This window comes from Giraffa tippelskirchi, chromosome 4 (assembly GCF_054371585.1).
Source record: "Giraffa tippelskirchi isolate mGirTip1 chromosome 4, T2T-mGirTip1v1.2.pri, whole genome shotgun sequence".
Classification (NCBI taxonomy): domain Eukaryota; kingdom Metazoa; phylum Chordata; class Mammalia; order Artiodactyla; family Giraffidae; genus Giraffa; species Giraffa tippelskirchi.
Window position 1 is genome coordinate 74,279,917 of NC_137278.1, and position 12,748 is coordinate 74,292,664.

The window sequence follows — 12,748 nt, forward strand, 5'->3', positions numbered from 1 at the left end:
TTTACTCAAACTCATGTCCATTGAGTTGGTGTTGCCATCCAACCATCTCATCCTCTGTCATCCCCTTCTCCTGCCCTCAATCTTTCCCAGCATCAGGGTGTTTTCAAATAAGTTAGTTCTTCACATCAGGTGGCCAAAGTACTGGAGTTTCAGCTTCAGCATCAGCCCTTCCAATGAATATTTAGGACTGATTTCCTTTAGGATGGACTGGTTGGATCTCCTCACAGTCCAAGGGACTCTCAAGAGTCTCCTCCAACACCACAGTTCAAAAACATCAATTCTTTGGCACGCAGCTTTGTTTACAGTCCAACTCTCACATCCATACATGACTATTGGAAAAATCATGGGTTTGACTTGACCGACCTTTGAGGGCTTATCAGAAGAGGGAAATTTTGGATATGCCCCTAAACCTATAGCAAACCCTTATCTCCGGGTTTAAGAAACACCCTTAGGAAAGTTAATTACCGATATTTAACATTCACGTTAGAAAGACTAAAGCTTGATTTGTTTCTCATTTTTAAATAACAAATAATGCAATAAACAGAAATATTATTGAAAAAAATTTAAAAGAAGAGAGAAGAAAATAAAAACAAAGCGGATTAAAAGAAGGAAAAGTAAGAAAAACAGGAAGGTGGGTCTGCCTTTGCAAACACCTCGGGCCGCACATCCGACGGACCCGGGTAAACGGAGCTCAGCCCCCAGTCCGGGAAGGCTTCCCATCCCAGAGCTTCAACGAGAGCCTCGCTCTAGCCCCGCCTCTGTTCAGCGTGGCTCCACCCCACTCTGCGAGATGAGCGCCTAAGCGGCGAGTCCGGAGGGAGCCAGGCGGGACTTCCGGCGTTTGAAAAACTTCCGGCGGGAACCGGAAGATGTTGTCTAGCACAGAGAATCACGGATCTTCTGACACGCCAGGCGGGAAGGTGAGCCGAACGTCCGCCTTCGCGGGCTTCCTGCGGGCTCGCTGGAGCCAGGTCCCCGGGCTCCGATATTTTTGGGACCGTTAAAAAAGTTCTGAGCGCTCACTGGGGAAATAACATCCGTTTTTGAAGTGAGGAGTTTCATTATATATTACTGTCTGCAGTATCCCACACCTTACCCCCTCGGAAAACCCCTCCTAGCTGCTGCGTGTTACCTGGCGCGTCTTCTCAGTCAAATTGCAGCACTTAGCACATGAGAGCAGTTGTGGGAAAGCCCGGGTAGACCTAGATTGTTTTCATACCTCAAATGAACGGAGGTGGGGGAGGAAGCGCCCTTTTCACCATCAGATCATGTCCCGGGCAGAATCAGCTGCATCCTCAGCTCTGTGCCTGGGGGCACACTGATCTGGTTGAGTTGTTTGTGGGGAGCTTAGTATCTTTAGCTTTTTATTCTTGGGCCGGTCAGATTCACAAGGAAGAGTCTTTACATGCTCCTCCCTGGATGGTAGGAATCTGCCTGGCAGCTTTTTTGGGAGCACAATGGGAGAAGGGGACCGGAAATCTCTGTATGGTTCCCCTGCCCACAGCTGTACTTAGTATCCCCTAGTTTAGAGACTGTTTTGCTTTCTCCGGAGAAGAGACCTCCATACTTTTTCCTGGGGCGTTTGTTAACGGCATGAAGCAGAGGAGAGCTTGTAGAGACATTCCTTTGCCTCTAGACAGCATACACCCAGCTCTTGCTCCCTTTACCCTTAGTTCTGAGGTATCAGATACTGTGTCCTGTGCTTTTTTTGGAGGATACTGCAGAGAAAATTGGTTTGGTTCTGAAATGCTCCCACTGCTGACTTGGGGCTTTAATTTTTACATAGTAAAATCTGCTAATCTTTTACGCTTTTGGAATTTTGAGTCATGCCTAGAAAAAGCTTTATTCTTCCACCTCCACTCAAACTTATGAAAATAGTCTTCTTTACTTTTTGTAGTACTGGAGTTTTTTTTTTTAATTTGGTACCTTTGCATCATCAATGTGGAATGTATTTTTAGTTCATGGTGTGGAAGCAAGAATTAAACACTTGTTTTCCTGCTAACCAGAGGATAGCTGGTTGTCATAATACCACTTATTGAATAATTCATTTCTGTCCTAGTTTGAAATGCCACCGTATCATACTCTGATTTCCTCTGTTTCTGTGTTATTGTGGTACAATACATTCAACACAGAAATCACAAGTTATCTATTCCTTTATGATCAGTATCTAGGAGCACTTATTTAAGGAATGATGGCCTTGAGAAACAAAATTCCAAAAAGAGGGTGAAGGAGAAGATGGAAGAATTTTCTGTCTACTTCCTTTTGTTCTCCTGGTTCCCTCTGGGTGCTTTCCTGTCTAGTATTTCTGTACCCACTGGACTGCTTGAAGGATAGCTGCCAGGAGGACATGTTCCCTTTTTTGTGACAACCCCTTTGGTATTTCTGGGAGGTGTTCCTTCTCGCAGCAGAAATTAGAACAGAGGCATTATAACGTAGGCTTGGTTTAGGAATTTGTTGAAAGGTTTACAGGCATGTTAGAGTCCAATGTAGTTTTTAGGTTTGACATACATTCTTTAGGTAGTAAAATTTATCAGCTAAAGCAAATTTGTGTATTGTATGACATCTCTGGCTGTTTGATTCTTTTTTTTTTTTTTTTTAATTTAGAGCTGGGCCTTTGAATTTGGGAAATACTTTCTAGTGGCATTTGTGATTTATTATCCTACTTAAATATTGTGAAATTTTCAAATAAGGGACTAGATTATCTTGTTTTAGGAACAACTTGGCTGCTTAGTCAGTCAGTCAGCGTCATGTAATTGACCGTCAGCTTTGTAGATCGGCATCAACTGTACTCTAAGAAGATAAAGAAGAGGGAAGACATTTCTTTGAGATATAGTTTAATAAAGGACTTTATTATGTGATGTCTGATAAATTATCAAATAATACTTTGAGTATATACAAGCCTATAATTCTAAAAAAAAATTAAGATTTCTCACCCTATAGGACTTACATTTTTCCAAAGGTGGCCCACACTCACCAGGCTTTTGAAGTTATTGGAAGGCTGTTAGCTGCACTTATAATTGGCAGCCATAGACGGGAAAACAAGTGTTCAGGCTTGTGAATGATTGTCATTTTTTCCCTCCTATGGCATTTTCTAGCAGAAGAGCTATTGGAGTGTTAGTTTTCAATGGCATATCATTTTGTAGACAAAATAAATTATCAATCATTCAAGTGACTTAAATCATGGTGATTTCATGTTGTATTTCTTCTTCCAGATGTCATCATTGCCAAGAAGAGCAAAAGCAAAGGTCCAGACTGTGATATCTAAAGATGAATTCTCTTCCTTCTCTGAGTTGTAAGCATACTCGTTTTATATGGCGTGGGAGAATGACGTATATTTTAGGGATATGCATTCTGTCATTTACTAACTTCAGAAGTCATTTTTTTTTGAAGAAGGCTTTGTCTTTTTCATTCATTCATGCAACAAATATCTATTGAACTCACTGTATTTATTGAACAGAGCTGTGTTCCAGGCTCTGTTTAGATGTTGGTGTTAAACTGTTGAACAAGGAGAAAACGACCAACTAAGTATATAATATAATATTTACACTAAAGTATACGATCCATGAGAGTAGGGGAGTTTTTTATGTTGCATTAGAGCACAGTTTCTCAACTTCAGCACTATTGACCAGATAATTCTTTGATATGGAAACTGTCTTTGTAGGATCTTTAGCAGCATCCATGGTCTCTACCCATTAGTTGCTTTTATTCCCCCTCCCCCACCTAAGTAGTGACAATCAAAAATGTCTTTAGATATTGTTTAAAAATGGAAAACCTCACCATAACTATGGTGTGACATGACCCATTTACTATTTACTGATGCCACTGCTAAGTCGCTTCAGTCATGTCCGACTCTGTGCGACCCCATAGACGGCCGCCCACCAGGCTCCCCTGTCCCTGGGATTCTCCAGGCAAGAGTACTGGAGTGGGTTGCCATTCCCTTCTCCAGTGCACGAAAGTGAAAAGTGAAAGTGAAGTTGCTCAGTCGTGTCTGACTCTTAGCGACCCCATGGACTGCAGCCTACCAGGCTCCTCTGTCCATGGGATTTTCCAGGCAAGAGTACTGGAGTGGGTTGCCATTGCCTTCTCCGTACTATTTACTACTTAAGGTAATAAATGATTTCCTATGTCTTGAGTATATGGTTGTGTATATTGGTTAGGTAAGAGGAAAATGAAGGGAGACCTGTGATTTACAGCGTATTGGAGGGTTCACTTCAGTTCAGTCTCTCAGTCGTGTCCACTCTTTGTGACCCCATGAACTGCAGCACGCCAGGCCTCCCTGTCCATCACTAACTTCCTGAGTCCACCCAGACCCATGTCCATCGAGTCGGTAATGCCATCCAGCCATCTCATCCTCTGTCATCCCCTTCTCCTCCTGCTTTTAATCTTTCCCAGCATCAGGGTCTTTTCAAATGAGGCCAGCTCTTCACATCAGGTGACCAAAGTATTGGAGTTTCAGCTTCAACATCAGTCCTTCCGGTGAACACCCAGGACTGATCTTTAGGATGGACTGATGGAATCTCCTTGGTGTCCAAGGGACTCTGAAGAGTCTTCTCCAACACCACAGTTCAAAAGCATCAATTCTATGGCACACAGCTTTCTTTGTAGTCCAACTCCCACGTCCATACATGACCACTGGAAAAACCATAGCCTTGACTAGATGGACCTTTGTTGGCAAAGTAATGTGTCTGCTTTTTAATATGCTATCTAGGTTGGTCATAACTTTCCTTCCAAGGAGTAAGCGTCTTTTAATTTCATGGCTGCAGTCACCATCTGCAGTGATTTTGGAGCCCAGAAAAATAAAGTCAGCCACTGTTTCCCCATCTATTTCCCATGAAGTGATGGGACCAGATGCCATGATCTTAGTTTTCTGAACATTGAGCTTTAAGCCAACTTTTTCACTCTCCTCTTTCACTTTCATCAAGAGACTCTTTAGTTCTTCTTCACTTTCTGCCATAAGGGTGGTGTCATCTGCATATCTGAGGTTATTGATATTTCTCCTGGAAATCTTGACTCCAGCTTGTGCTTCCTTCAGCCCAGCATTTCTCATGATGTACTCTGCATATAAATTAAATAAGCAGGGTGACGATATACAGCCTTGATGTACTCCTTTTCCTATTTGGAACCAGTCTGTTGTTCCATGTCCAGTTCTAACTGTTGCTTCCTGACCTGCATACAGGTTTCTCAAGAGGCAGGTCAAGTGGTCTGGTATTCCCATTTCTTTTAGAATTTTCCAGTTTATTGTGATCCACACAGTCAAAGGCTTTGGCATAGTCAATAAAGCAGAAATAGATGTTTTTCTGCTTTTTTGATGATCCAGCGGATATTTGCAATTTGATCTCTGGTTCCTCTGCCTTTTCTTAATCCAACTTGAACATCTGGAAGTTCACGGTTCATGTATTGCTGAAGCCTGGCTTGGAGAATTTTAAGCATTACTTTACTAGCGTGTGAGATGAGTGCAATTGTGAGGTAGTTTGAGCATTCTTTGGCATTGCCTTTCTTTGGGATTGGAATGAAAACTGACCTTTTCCAGTCCTGTGGCCACAACTGAGTTTTCCATATTTGCTGGCATATTGAGTGCAGCACTTTCACAGCATCATCTTTGAGGATTTGAAATAGCTCAACTGGAATTCCATCACCTCCACTAGCTTTGTTTGTAGTGATGCTTCCTAAGGCCCACTTGACTTCACATTCCAGAATGTCTGGCTCTAGGTGAGTGATCACACGATTGTGATTATCTGGGTCGTGAAGAACTTTTTTGTGCAATTCTTCTGTGTATTCTTGCCACCTCTTAATATCTTCTGCTTCTGTTAGGTCCCTACCATTTCTGTCCTTTAATGAGCCCATCTTTGCATGAAATGTTCCCTTGGTGTCTCTAATTTTCTTGAAAAGATCTCTAGTCTTTCCCATTCTGTTGTTTTTCTCTTTCTTTGCATTGATTGCTGAGGAAGGCTTTCTTATCTCTCCTTGCTATTCTTTGAAACTCTGCATTCAGATGGGAATATCTTTCCTTTTCCTCTTTGCTTTTCGCTTCCTGTCTTTTCACAGCTATTTGTAAGGCCTCCTCAGACAGCCATTTTGCTTTTTTGCATTTCTTTTTCTTGGGGATGGTCTTGATTCCTGTCTCCTGTACAATGTCACAAACCTCCATCCATAGTTCATCGGGTTCTGTCTATCAAATCTAGTCCTTTAAATCTATTTCTCACTTCTACTGTATAGTCATAAGGGATTTGATTTAGGTCATACCTGAATGGTCTAATGGTTTTCTCTACTTTCTTCAATTTCAGTTTGAATTTGGCAATAAGGAGTTCATGATCTGATCCACAGTCAGCTCTTGGTCTTGTTTTTGCTGACTGTATAGAGCTTCTCCATCTTTGGCTGCAAAGAATATAATCAGTCTGATTTTGGTGTTGACCATCTGGTGATGTCCATGTATAGAGTCTTCCCTTGTGTTGTTGGAAGAGGGTGTTTGCTATGACCAGTGCGTTCTCTTGGCAGAACTCAGTTGGAGTTCTTGGAGGGTATTTCTGGTCAAATCTCTTGTTTCAATTCATAGTCTGTATTCACATCACTCCATTTTATTTTAAACACCTACTTGATTCTTTTTTTTTCAAGAAGCATATGTCTCTTTTTCAGAAAACTTTAGCATTTGGCTTCTGTTTCCTGAAAATTCTTCTGTCATTTTGCTCCTAGATCATCTGCCTCTGAAGATGATAAGGAGGACAGTGCCTGGGAACCCCAAAAGAAAGTCCCCAGAAGTCGTAAGCCACCTGTTTCCAAGGTATCCAAACCAAAGAGAGTACCACGAGTGAAGAACATGCTGCAGATCAGTGATGGCTCAGAAGACATGGCTGTCAAGGAGGAGCTGGTAGGTACTTTAGCTGGATAGAGGGAACCCTGCAGTGTCTTCTTAATTAGTGATGCTACCTTCTCCTTACATGAACTAGGAAGAACCAGGTAAATGGCAGAAACTGCGGATCAATGGTGTCCTCTGCCAGGGGTCTTAATAGTATTTACCATCAGATCTATCATGTTGGAGGAAGAAGAATATTTATCACCTGGCGCATATGTCTGTCTTGCCATAAGCAAACACTGTATTTGCACCAATCTGAATTAAAAGGCACCACAACAATAAATTATAGGCTCTGTTGCAGTACCAAAAGAATTATGCATTTCTAAAATCATTCCCTGTGGTTTTCCTTAATAACTCTTTTAATGTGCAGTGGATGCCTGACTTCCCAGGGACTCATTTATTGTGTATAGAGGGAACATTACATTGCATCTTGCTGTGCCCTTGAATCAGGCTTTTGAATCGATCTTTTCTCTATCAGCCAGTACCTCTGTTTCTTCATCTTTACAGGCAAACTTTTCACTAACACACTTTTAGTGGGTAGGTGAGTAGGTTTTACCTATAAGTAAGAAAGCACAATCACAGAAAACTAACCAATCTGATCACATGGACCACAGCCTTGTCTAATTCAATGAAACTATGAGCCATGCTGTGTAGGGCCACCCAAGACAGACGGGTCATGGTGGAGAGTTCTGCCAAAACGTGGTCCACTGGAGAAGGGAATGGCAAACCACTTCAGTATTCTTGCCTTGAGAACCCCATAAACAGTCTGAAAAGGGGAAAAGATAGGACACTGAAAGATGAACTCCCCAGGTCGGTAGGTACCCAATATGCTACTGGAGATTGATGGAGAACTAATTCCAGAAAGAAGGAAGAGACAGAGCCAAAGGAAAAACAACACTCAGTTGTGAATGTGACTGGTGATGGAAGTAAAGTCCGATGCTATAAAGAGCAATATTGCATGCAAACCTGGAATGTTAGGTCCATGAATCAAGGCAAATTGGAAGTGGTCAGACAGGAGATGGCAAGAGTGAATGTCGACATTTTAGGAATCAGCAAACTAAAATGGACTGGAATGTGTAAATTTAACTCAGATGACCGTGATATCTACTACTGTGGGCAAGAATCCCTTAGAAGAAATGGAGTAGCCATCATGGTCAACAAAAGACTCTGAAATTCAGTACTTGGATACAGTCTCAAAAATGACAGAATGATATCTGTTGGTATCCGAGGCAAACTATTCAGTATCACAGTAATCCAAGTCTGTGCCCCAACCTATAATGCTGAAGAAGCTAAAGTTGGAAAGTTCTATGAAGACCTACAAGACCTTCTAGAACTAACACCCAAAAAAGATGTCCCTTTTGTTATAGGGGACTGGAATGCAAAAGGAGGAAGTCGAGAAACACCTGGAGTAACAGGCAAATGTGGCTTTGTAGTACAGAATGAAGCAGGGCAAAGGCTAATAGGGTTTTGCCAAGAGAACGCACTGGTCATAGCAAACACCCTCTTCCAACAACACAAGAGAAGACTGTACACATGGGCATCACCAGATGGTCAGTACCGAAATCAGATTGATTATATTCTTAGCAGCCAAAGATGGAGATTCTCTATACAGTCAGCAAAAACAAGACTGGGAGCTGACTGTGGCTCCGATCATGAACTCCTTATTGTCAAATTCAGACTTAAATTGAAAAAAGCAGGGAAAACCACTAGATCATTCACATCTGACCTAAATCAAATCCCTTACAGCTGTACAGTGGTAGTGACAAATAGATTCAAGGGATTAGATCTGATAGAGTGCCTGAAGAACTATGGACGGAGGTTTATGACATTGTACAGGAGGCAGTGATCAAGACCATCCCCAATAAAAAGAAATGCAAAAAGGCAAAATGGTTGTCTGCCCTGGCTTTACAAACAGCAATGAAAAGAAGAGAGGTGAAAGGCAAAGGAGAAAAGGAAAGATATAGCCAATGGAATGCAGAATTTTAAAGAATAGCAAAGAGAGATAAGAAAGCCTTCCTCAGTGATCAGTGCAAAGAAATAGAGGAAAACAATAGAGATCTCTTCAAGAAAATTAGAGATACCAAGGGAACATTTCATGCAAAGATGGGCACAATGAAGGACAGAAATGGTAGGGACCTAACAGAAGCAGAAGATATTAAGAAGAGATGGCAAGGATACACAGAAGAACTATACAAAAAAGATCTTCATGACCCAGATAATCACTATGGTGTCATTACTCACCTAGAGCCAGATATCCTGGAATGCAAAGTCAAGTGGGCCTTAGGAAGCATCACTACGAACAAAGTTAGTGGAGGTGATGGAATTCCAGTTGAGCTATTTCAAACCCTAAAAGATAATGCTGCACTCAATATGCCAGCAAATTTGGAAAACTCAGCAGTGGCCACAACTGGAAAAGGTCAGTCTTCATTCCAATCCCAAAGAAAGGCAATGCCAAAGAATCATCCTCAAACTACCACACAATTGCACTCATCTTACATGCTAGCAAAGTAATACTCAAAATTCTCCAAGCCAGGCATCAACCGTACGTGAACCGTGAACTTCCAGATGTTCAAGCTGGATTTAGAAAAGGCAGAGGAACCAGAGATCAAATTGCTAACATCCGTTGGATCATCGAAAAAGCAAGAAAGTTCCAGAAGAACTTCTGCTTTATTGACTACACCAAGCGTTTGACTGTCTGGATCACAACAAATTGTGGAAAATTCTTTAAGAGATGGGCATACCAGACCACTTGACCTGCCTCCTGCGAAATCTTTATGCAGGTCAAGAAGCAACAGTTAGAACTGGACATGGAACAACAGACTGGTTCCAAATAGGAAAAGAAGTATGTCAAGGCTGTATATTGTCACCCAGATTATTTAACTTATATGCAGAGTACATCATGAGAAATGCTGGACTGGATGAAGCACAAGTGGAATCAAGATTGCCAGGACAAATATCAATAACCTCAGATATGCAGATGACACCACCCTTATGGCAGAAAGCAAAGAAAAACTAAAGAGCCTCTTGATGAAAGTGAAAGAGGAGAGTGGAAAAGTTGACTTAAAACTCAACATTCAGAAAACCAAGATCATGGCATCTGGTCCCATCACTTCATGGCAAATAGATGGGGAATCAGTGGAAACAGTGACAGTCTTTATTTTTGGGGGGCTCCAAAATCACTGCAGATGGTGACTACAGCCATGAAATTAAAAGACGCTTGCTCCTTGGAAGAAAAGTTATGACCAACCTAGACAGCTTATTAAAAAGCAGAGAGATTACTTTGCCAACAAAGGTCCGTCTTGTCAAAGCTAAGGTTTTTCCAGTGTTCATGTATGGATGTGAGAGTTGGACTATAAAGAAAGCTGCGTGCCATAGAATTGATGCTTTTGAACAGTGGTGTTCAAGACTCTTGAGAGTCCCGTGAACAGCAAGCAGATCCAACCAGTCCATCCTAAAGGAAATCAGTCCTAAATATTCATTGGAAGGACTGATGCTGAAGCTGAAACTCAAATACTTTGGCCACCTGATGTGAAGAACTGACTCTTTTGAAAACACCCTGATGCTGGGAAAGATTGAAGGCAGGAAGAGAAGGGTAAGACAGAGGATTAGATGGTTGGATGGCATTACCGAAGAGACATGTTTTTGAGTAAACTCCAGTCATTGGTGATGGACCGGGAGGCCTGACTTGTTGCAGTCCATGGGGTCTCAAAGAGTCGGACCCGACTGAGCAACTGAACTGAATTGAACTGAAGAAAGATTGACTTGTTAGCAGAGTTTGAAGGTGTTTTATTAAGGGTGGCATAGCTGCACTTGAAAGTAGCCTGGCCGTCTAATTAGGGAATATATCTTAGTTGCGTGGTTCTTTGTTTTGACGTCACTAACCCTTTGAGAATTTGATTATAGTTGCGAACTTTCTCTTCAGGAACACGTGCACATGCCCATCCTCTAAGTTTTAAAGTTTAGTTTAAGAGCGTACAACTTGAGAACCCTTTTCATGTCGACTTCTTGATCCTTTCCATTATGCTTGATGTATGTATATTTTTTTTAAAGAGAAAGAGAGAATTCACATGGGAAACCTCTGAAGAGATATTGAGCTAGTTTTCTAGCTCAGTCAAAACACATGGAGCATTTTAGAAGATTTCATTTCACTGGATTTTCATCTTACCTTGGTGTAACCACCACTGAACAAAATAATTGAAAACCCTATTTTGGGTGGAGCTAGAATTGATAGTCTCTTAGTAATTTTAAAATCTGTTGCTAGCAAGCATCGTAGAAAAAATCCATCATTATTCAGTCTCTTCCTCTCCATATTGCTATAATTTGCCAATCCACTGGCCATTCCTCTTCATTTGAAGAATTTCGCTCCAGCTTCATATCTTCTTCTCTGCCATCTTCTGTAATTTTTCTCAGTGCTTTCCCCCTCCACTTGATGAGCCTTCTAATACCTTATGTTCCTGGTTCTTTAACCCCCGCCCTGCCAGTCAATTTTTCTTCTCTGCCTTCACTGCCCTTCTCATGATCTCAACCTGAATCTTGTCATGACCCAAAGCTCTGCTACCTCTGACATATCTATTGTGTCTATCTCACTTTTGTACCTCACCATTTTTGTCTAGCTCACCGTTTCCTGTCTTACCACCCTACTTGCTCAGATGCCCTCACCGCCACAATTTTGCTAGTTCTTCACAACTTCTTAGCAGTTCTCAGCCTAGGGAGCTTGAAGAAAATGCCAACGCATGGACCCCTTTTCCGAAGAATTCTGCAGGTGAGCTTGGTACCAGTGGTATTACTTTTTTAAAGCTCCTCATGTGATTGTTATGTATAGTCAGAGTTGAGATCCACTACCTAATCCTTTGACTCTAGAGCTCTGTCATTGTCCATCAGCCCGTTCTTTTCCCACCTAATCTAGCCTAGATTACATAATCACTTTTTATTGAATAGTAAATAGTAAGACTATTTACCCTTCTTTTATTTGACCCTACATGGCTGACTTAAACCAAGGCACTAGGTGAGCCATAGCTTCTCCTGCCTGCACTGAGCAGAAAACAGCTTCACCAATGACTTGATTTGTTTTACATTAGATTCATAACCTCAGACCCTTGATTTGCATCAGAAATACTTGGTAGACTTACTATTTTTTTTCCAGCAAGTTTGATTTTTGACTTTTTTCTCTTTTCTTAAACTTCCTCAGTTCCTTTCCCTTCTCTCACTCAGCTGATGCCATTGCCTTTTATTTATTTGAGAATATACGATGTCTCTCATTTTCCTATGACCAAGGTGAGACCAATTAGATAATAGTGACCAATTAAATAATGATCTGCCCATATTTGTTTTCACCTTCTATCTTGCTGCCATGGAAGAAGTGTCATTCCTCCTACCAAGGATGGGTTTGCCTCTTGGGCTTATGATCTCATCCACTCTTATGTAGGGTCTCTGTTCCCTCTGTCATCTCCTTTCTTTTTTCTTGTCAGCTTTTCTTCCTCAATTGCTTCTGAGTATAAAAATGCTCTTTTATATCTAATTTTAAAGAAGCCTTCTGTTGACTCCATATCCCTTTCCAATTAGCTGTCAAGCTCACACAGCACAACACAAGGCGGTCAAGGCCAAGGCCTCCTGTCTGATTCAACTGGTAAAGATAATAAACCACTTTTTTGATTTAGACAGTTGACGACTTTCAGAGACAGTATAAAGAAGAATGGTCAGATTCTTCCTGGAGTTTTGGGTTTAGGCATAGACTACATAATTACCATTTGAAGTGTTAAGAGTGATTAAAAAACCCATGAAGGCGAGAAAAATGTACTGTGATTATTCAGTCTGTCAAAGATTCAGGTTAAATATAAGGAGGAAAAATATTTTCATGGCTTGTTAAGCTTGAGTATGTCACTGGGGAAGGCTGTAGAA

At 41.4% G+C, this 12,748-nt stretch overlaps 1 protein-coding gene across 10 annotated transcripts in view; it reads left to right on the top strand.

Moving 5' to 3' along the window:
• Positions 1-878: 878 nt before the first annotated feature.
• SRBD1 (S1 RNA binding domain 1) overlaps positions 879-12,748 on the top strand; it is a 242,199-nt gene continuing 230,329 nt past the window's right edge. For 5 of the 10 annotated variants that reach the window (XR_014082526.1, XM_081592040.1, XM_081592048.1 and 2 more), the window contains exons 1-3: positions 879-920; positions 3,213-3,292; positions 6,691-6,865. Coding sequence is in view for 9 of the 10 variants with exons in the window: in XM_081592040.1 (XP_081448166.1) it covers positions 3,213-3,292; positions 6,691-6,865 (255 nt within the window). In the remaining variant the exon portion in view is untranslated. Of the gene's footprint in view, positions 1,049-3,212; positions 3,293-6,690; positions 6,866-11,463; positions 11,613-12,748 lie in introns of all 10 variants that reach the window. The other 5 variants (XM_081592042.1, XM_081592043.1, XM_081592047.1 and 2 more) reach the window with 3 other exon arrangements.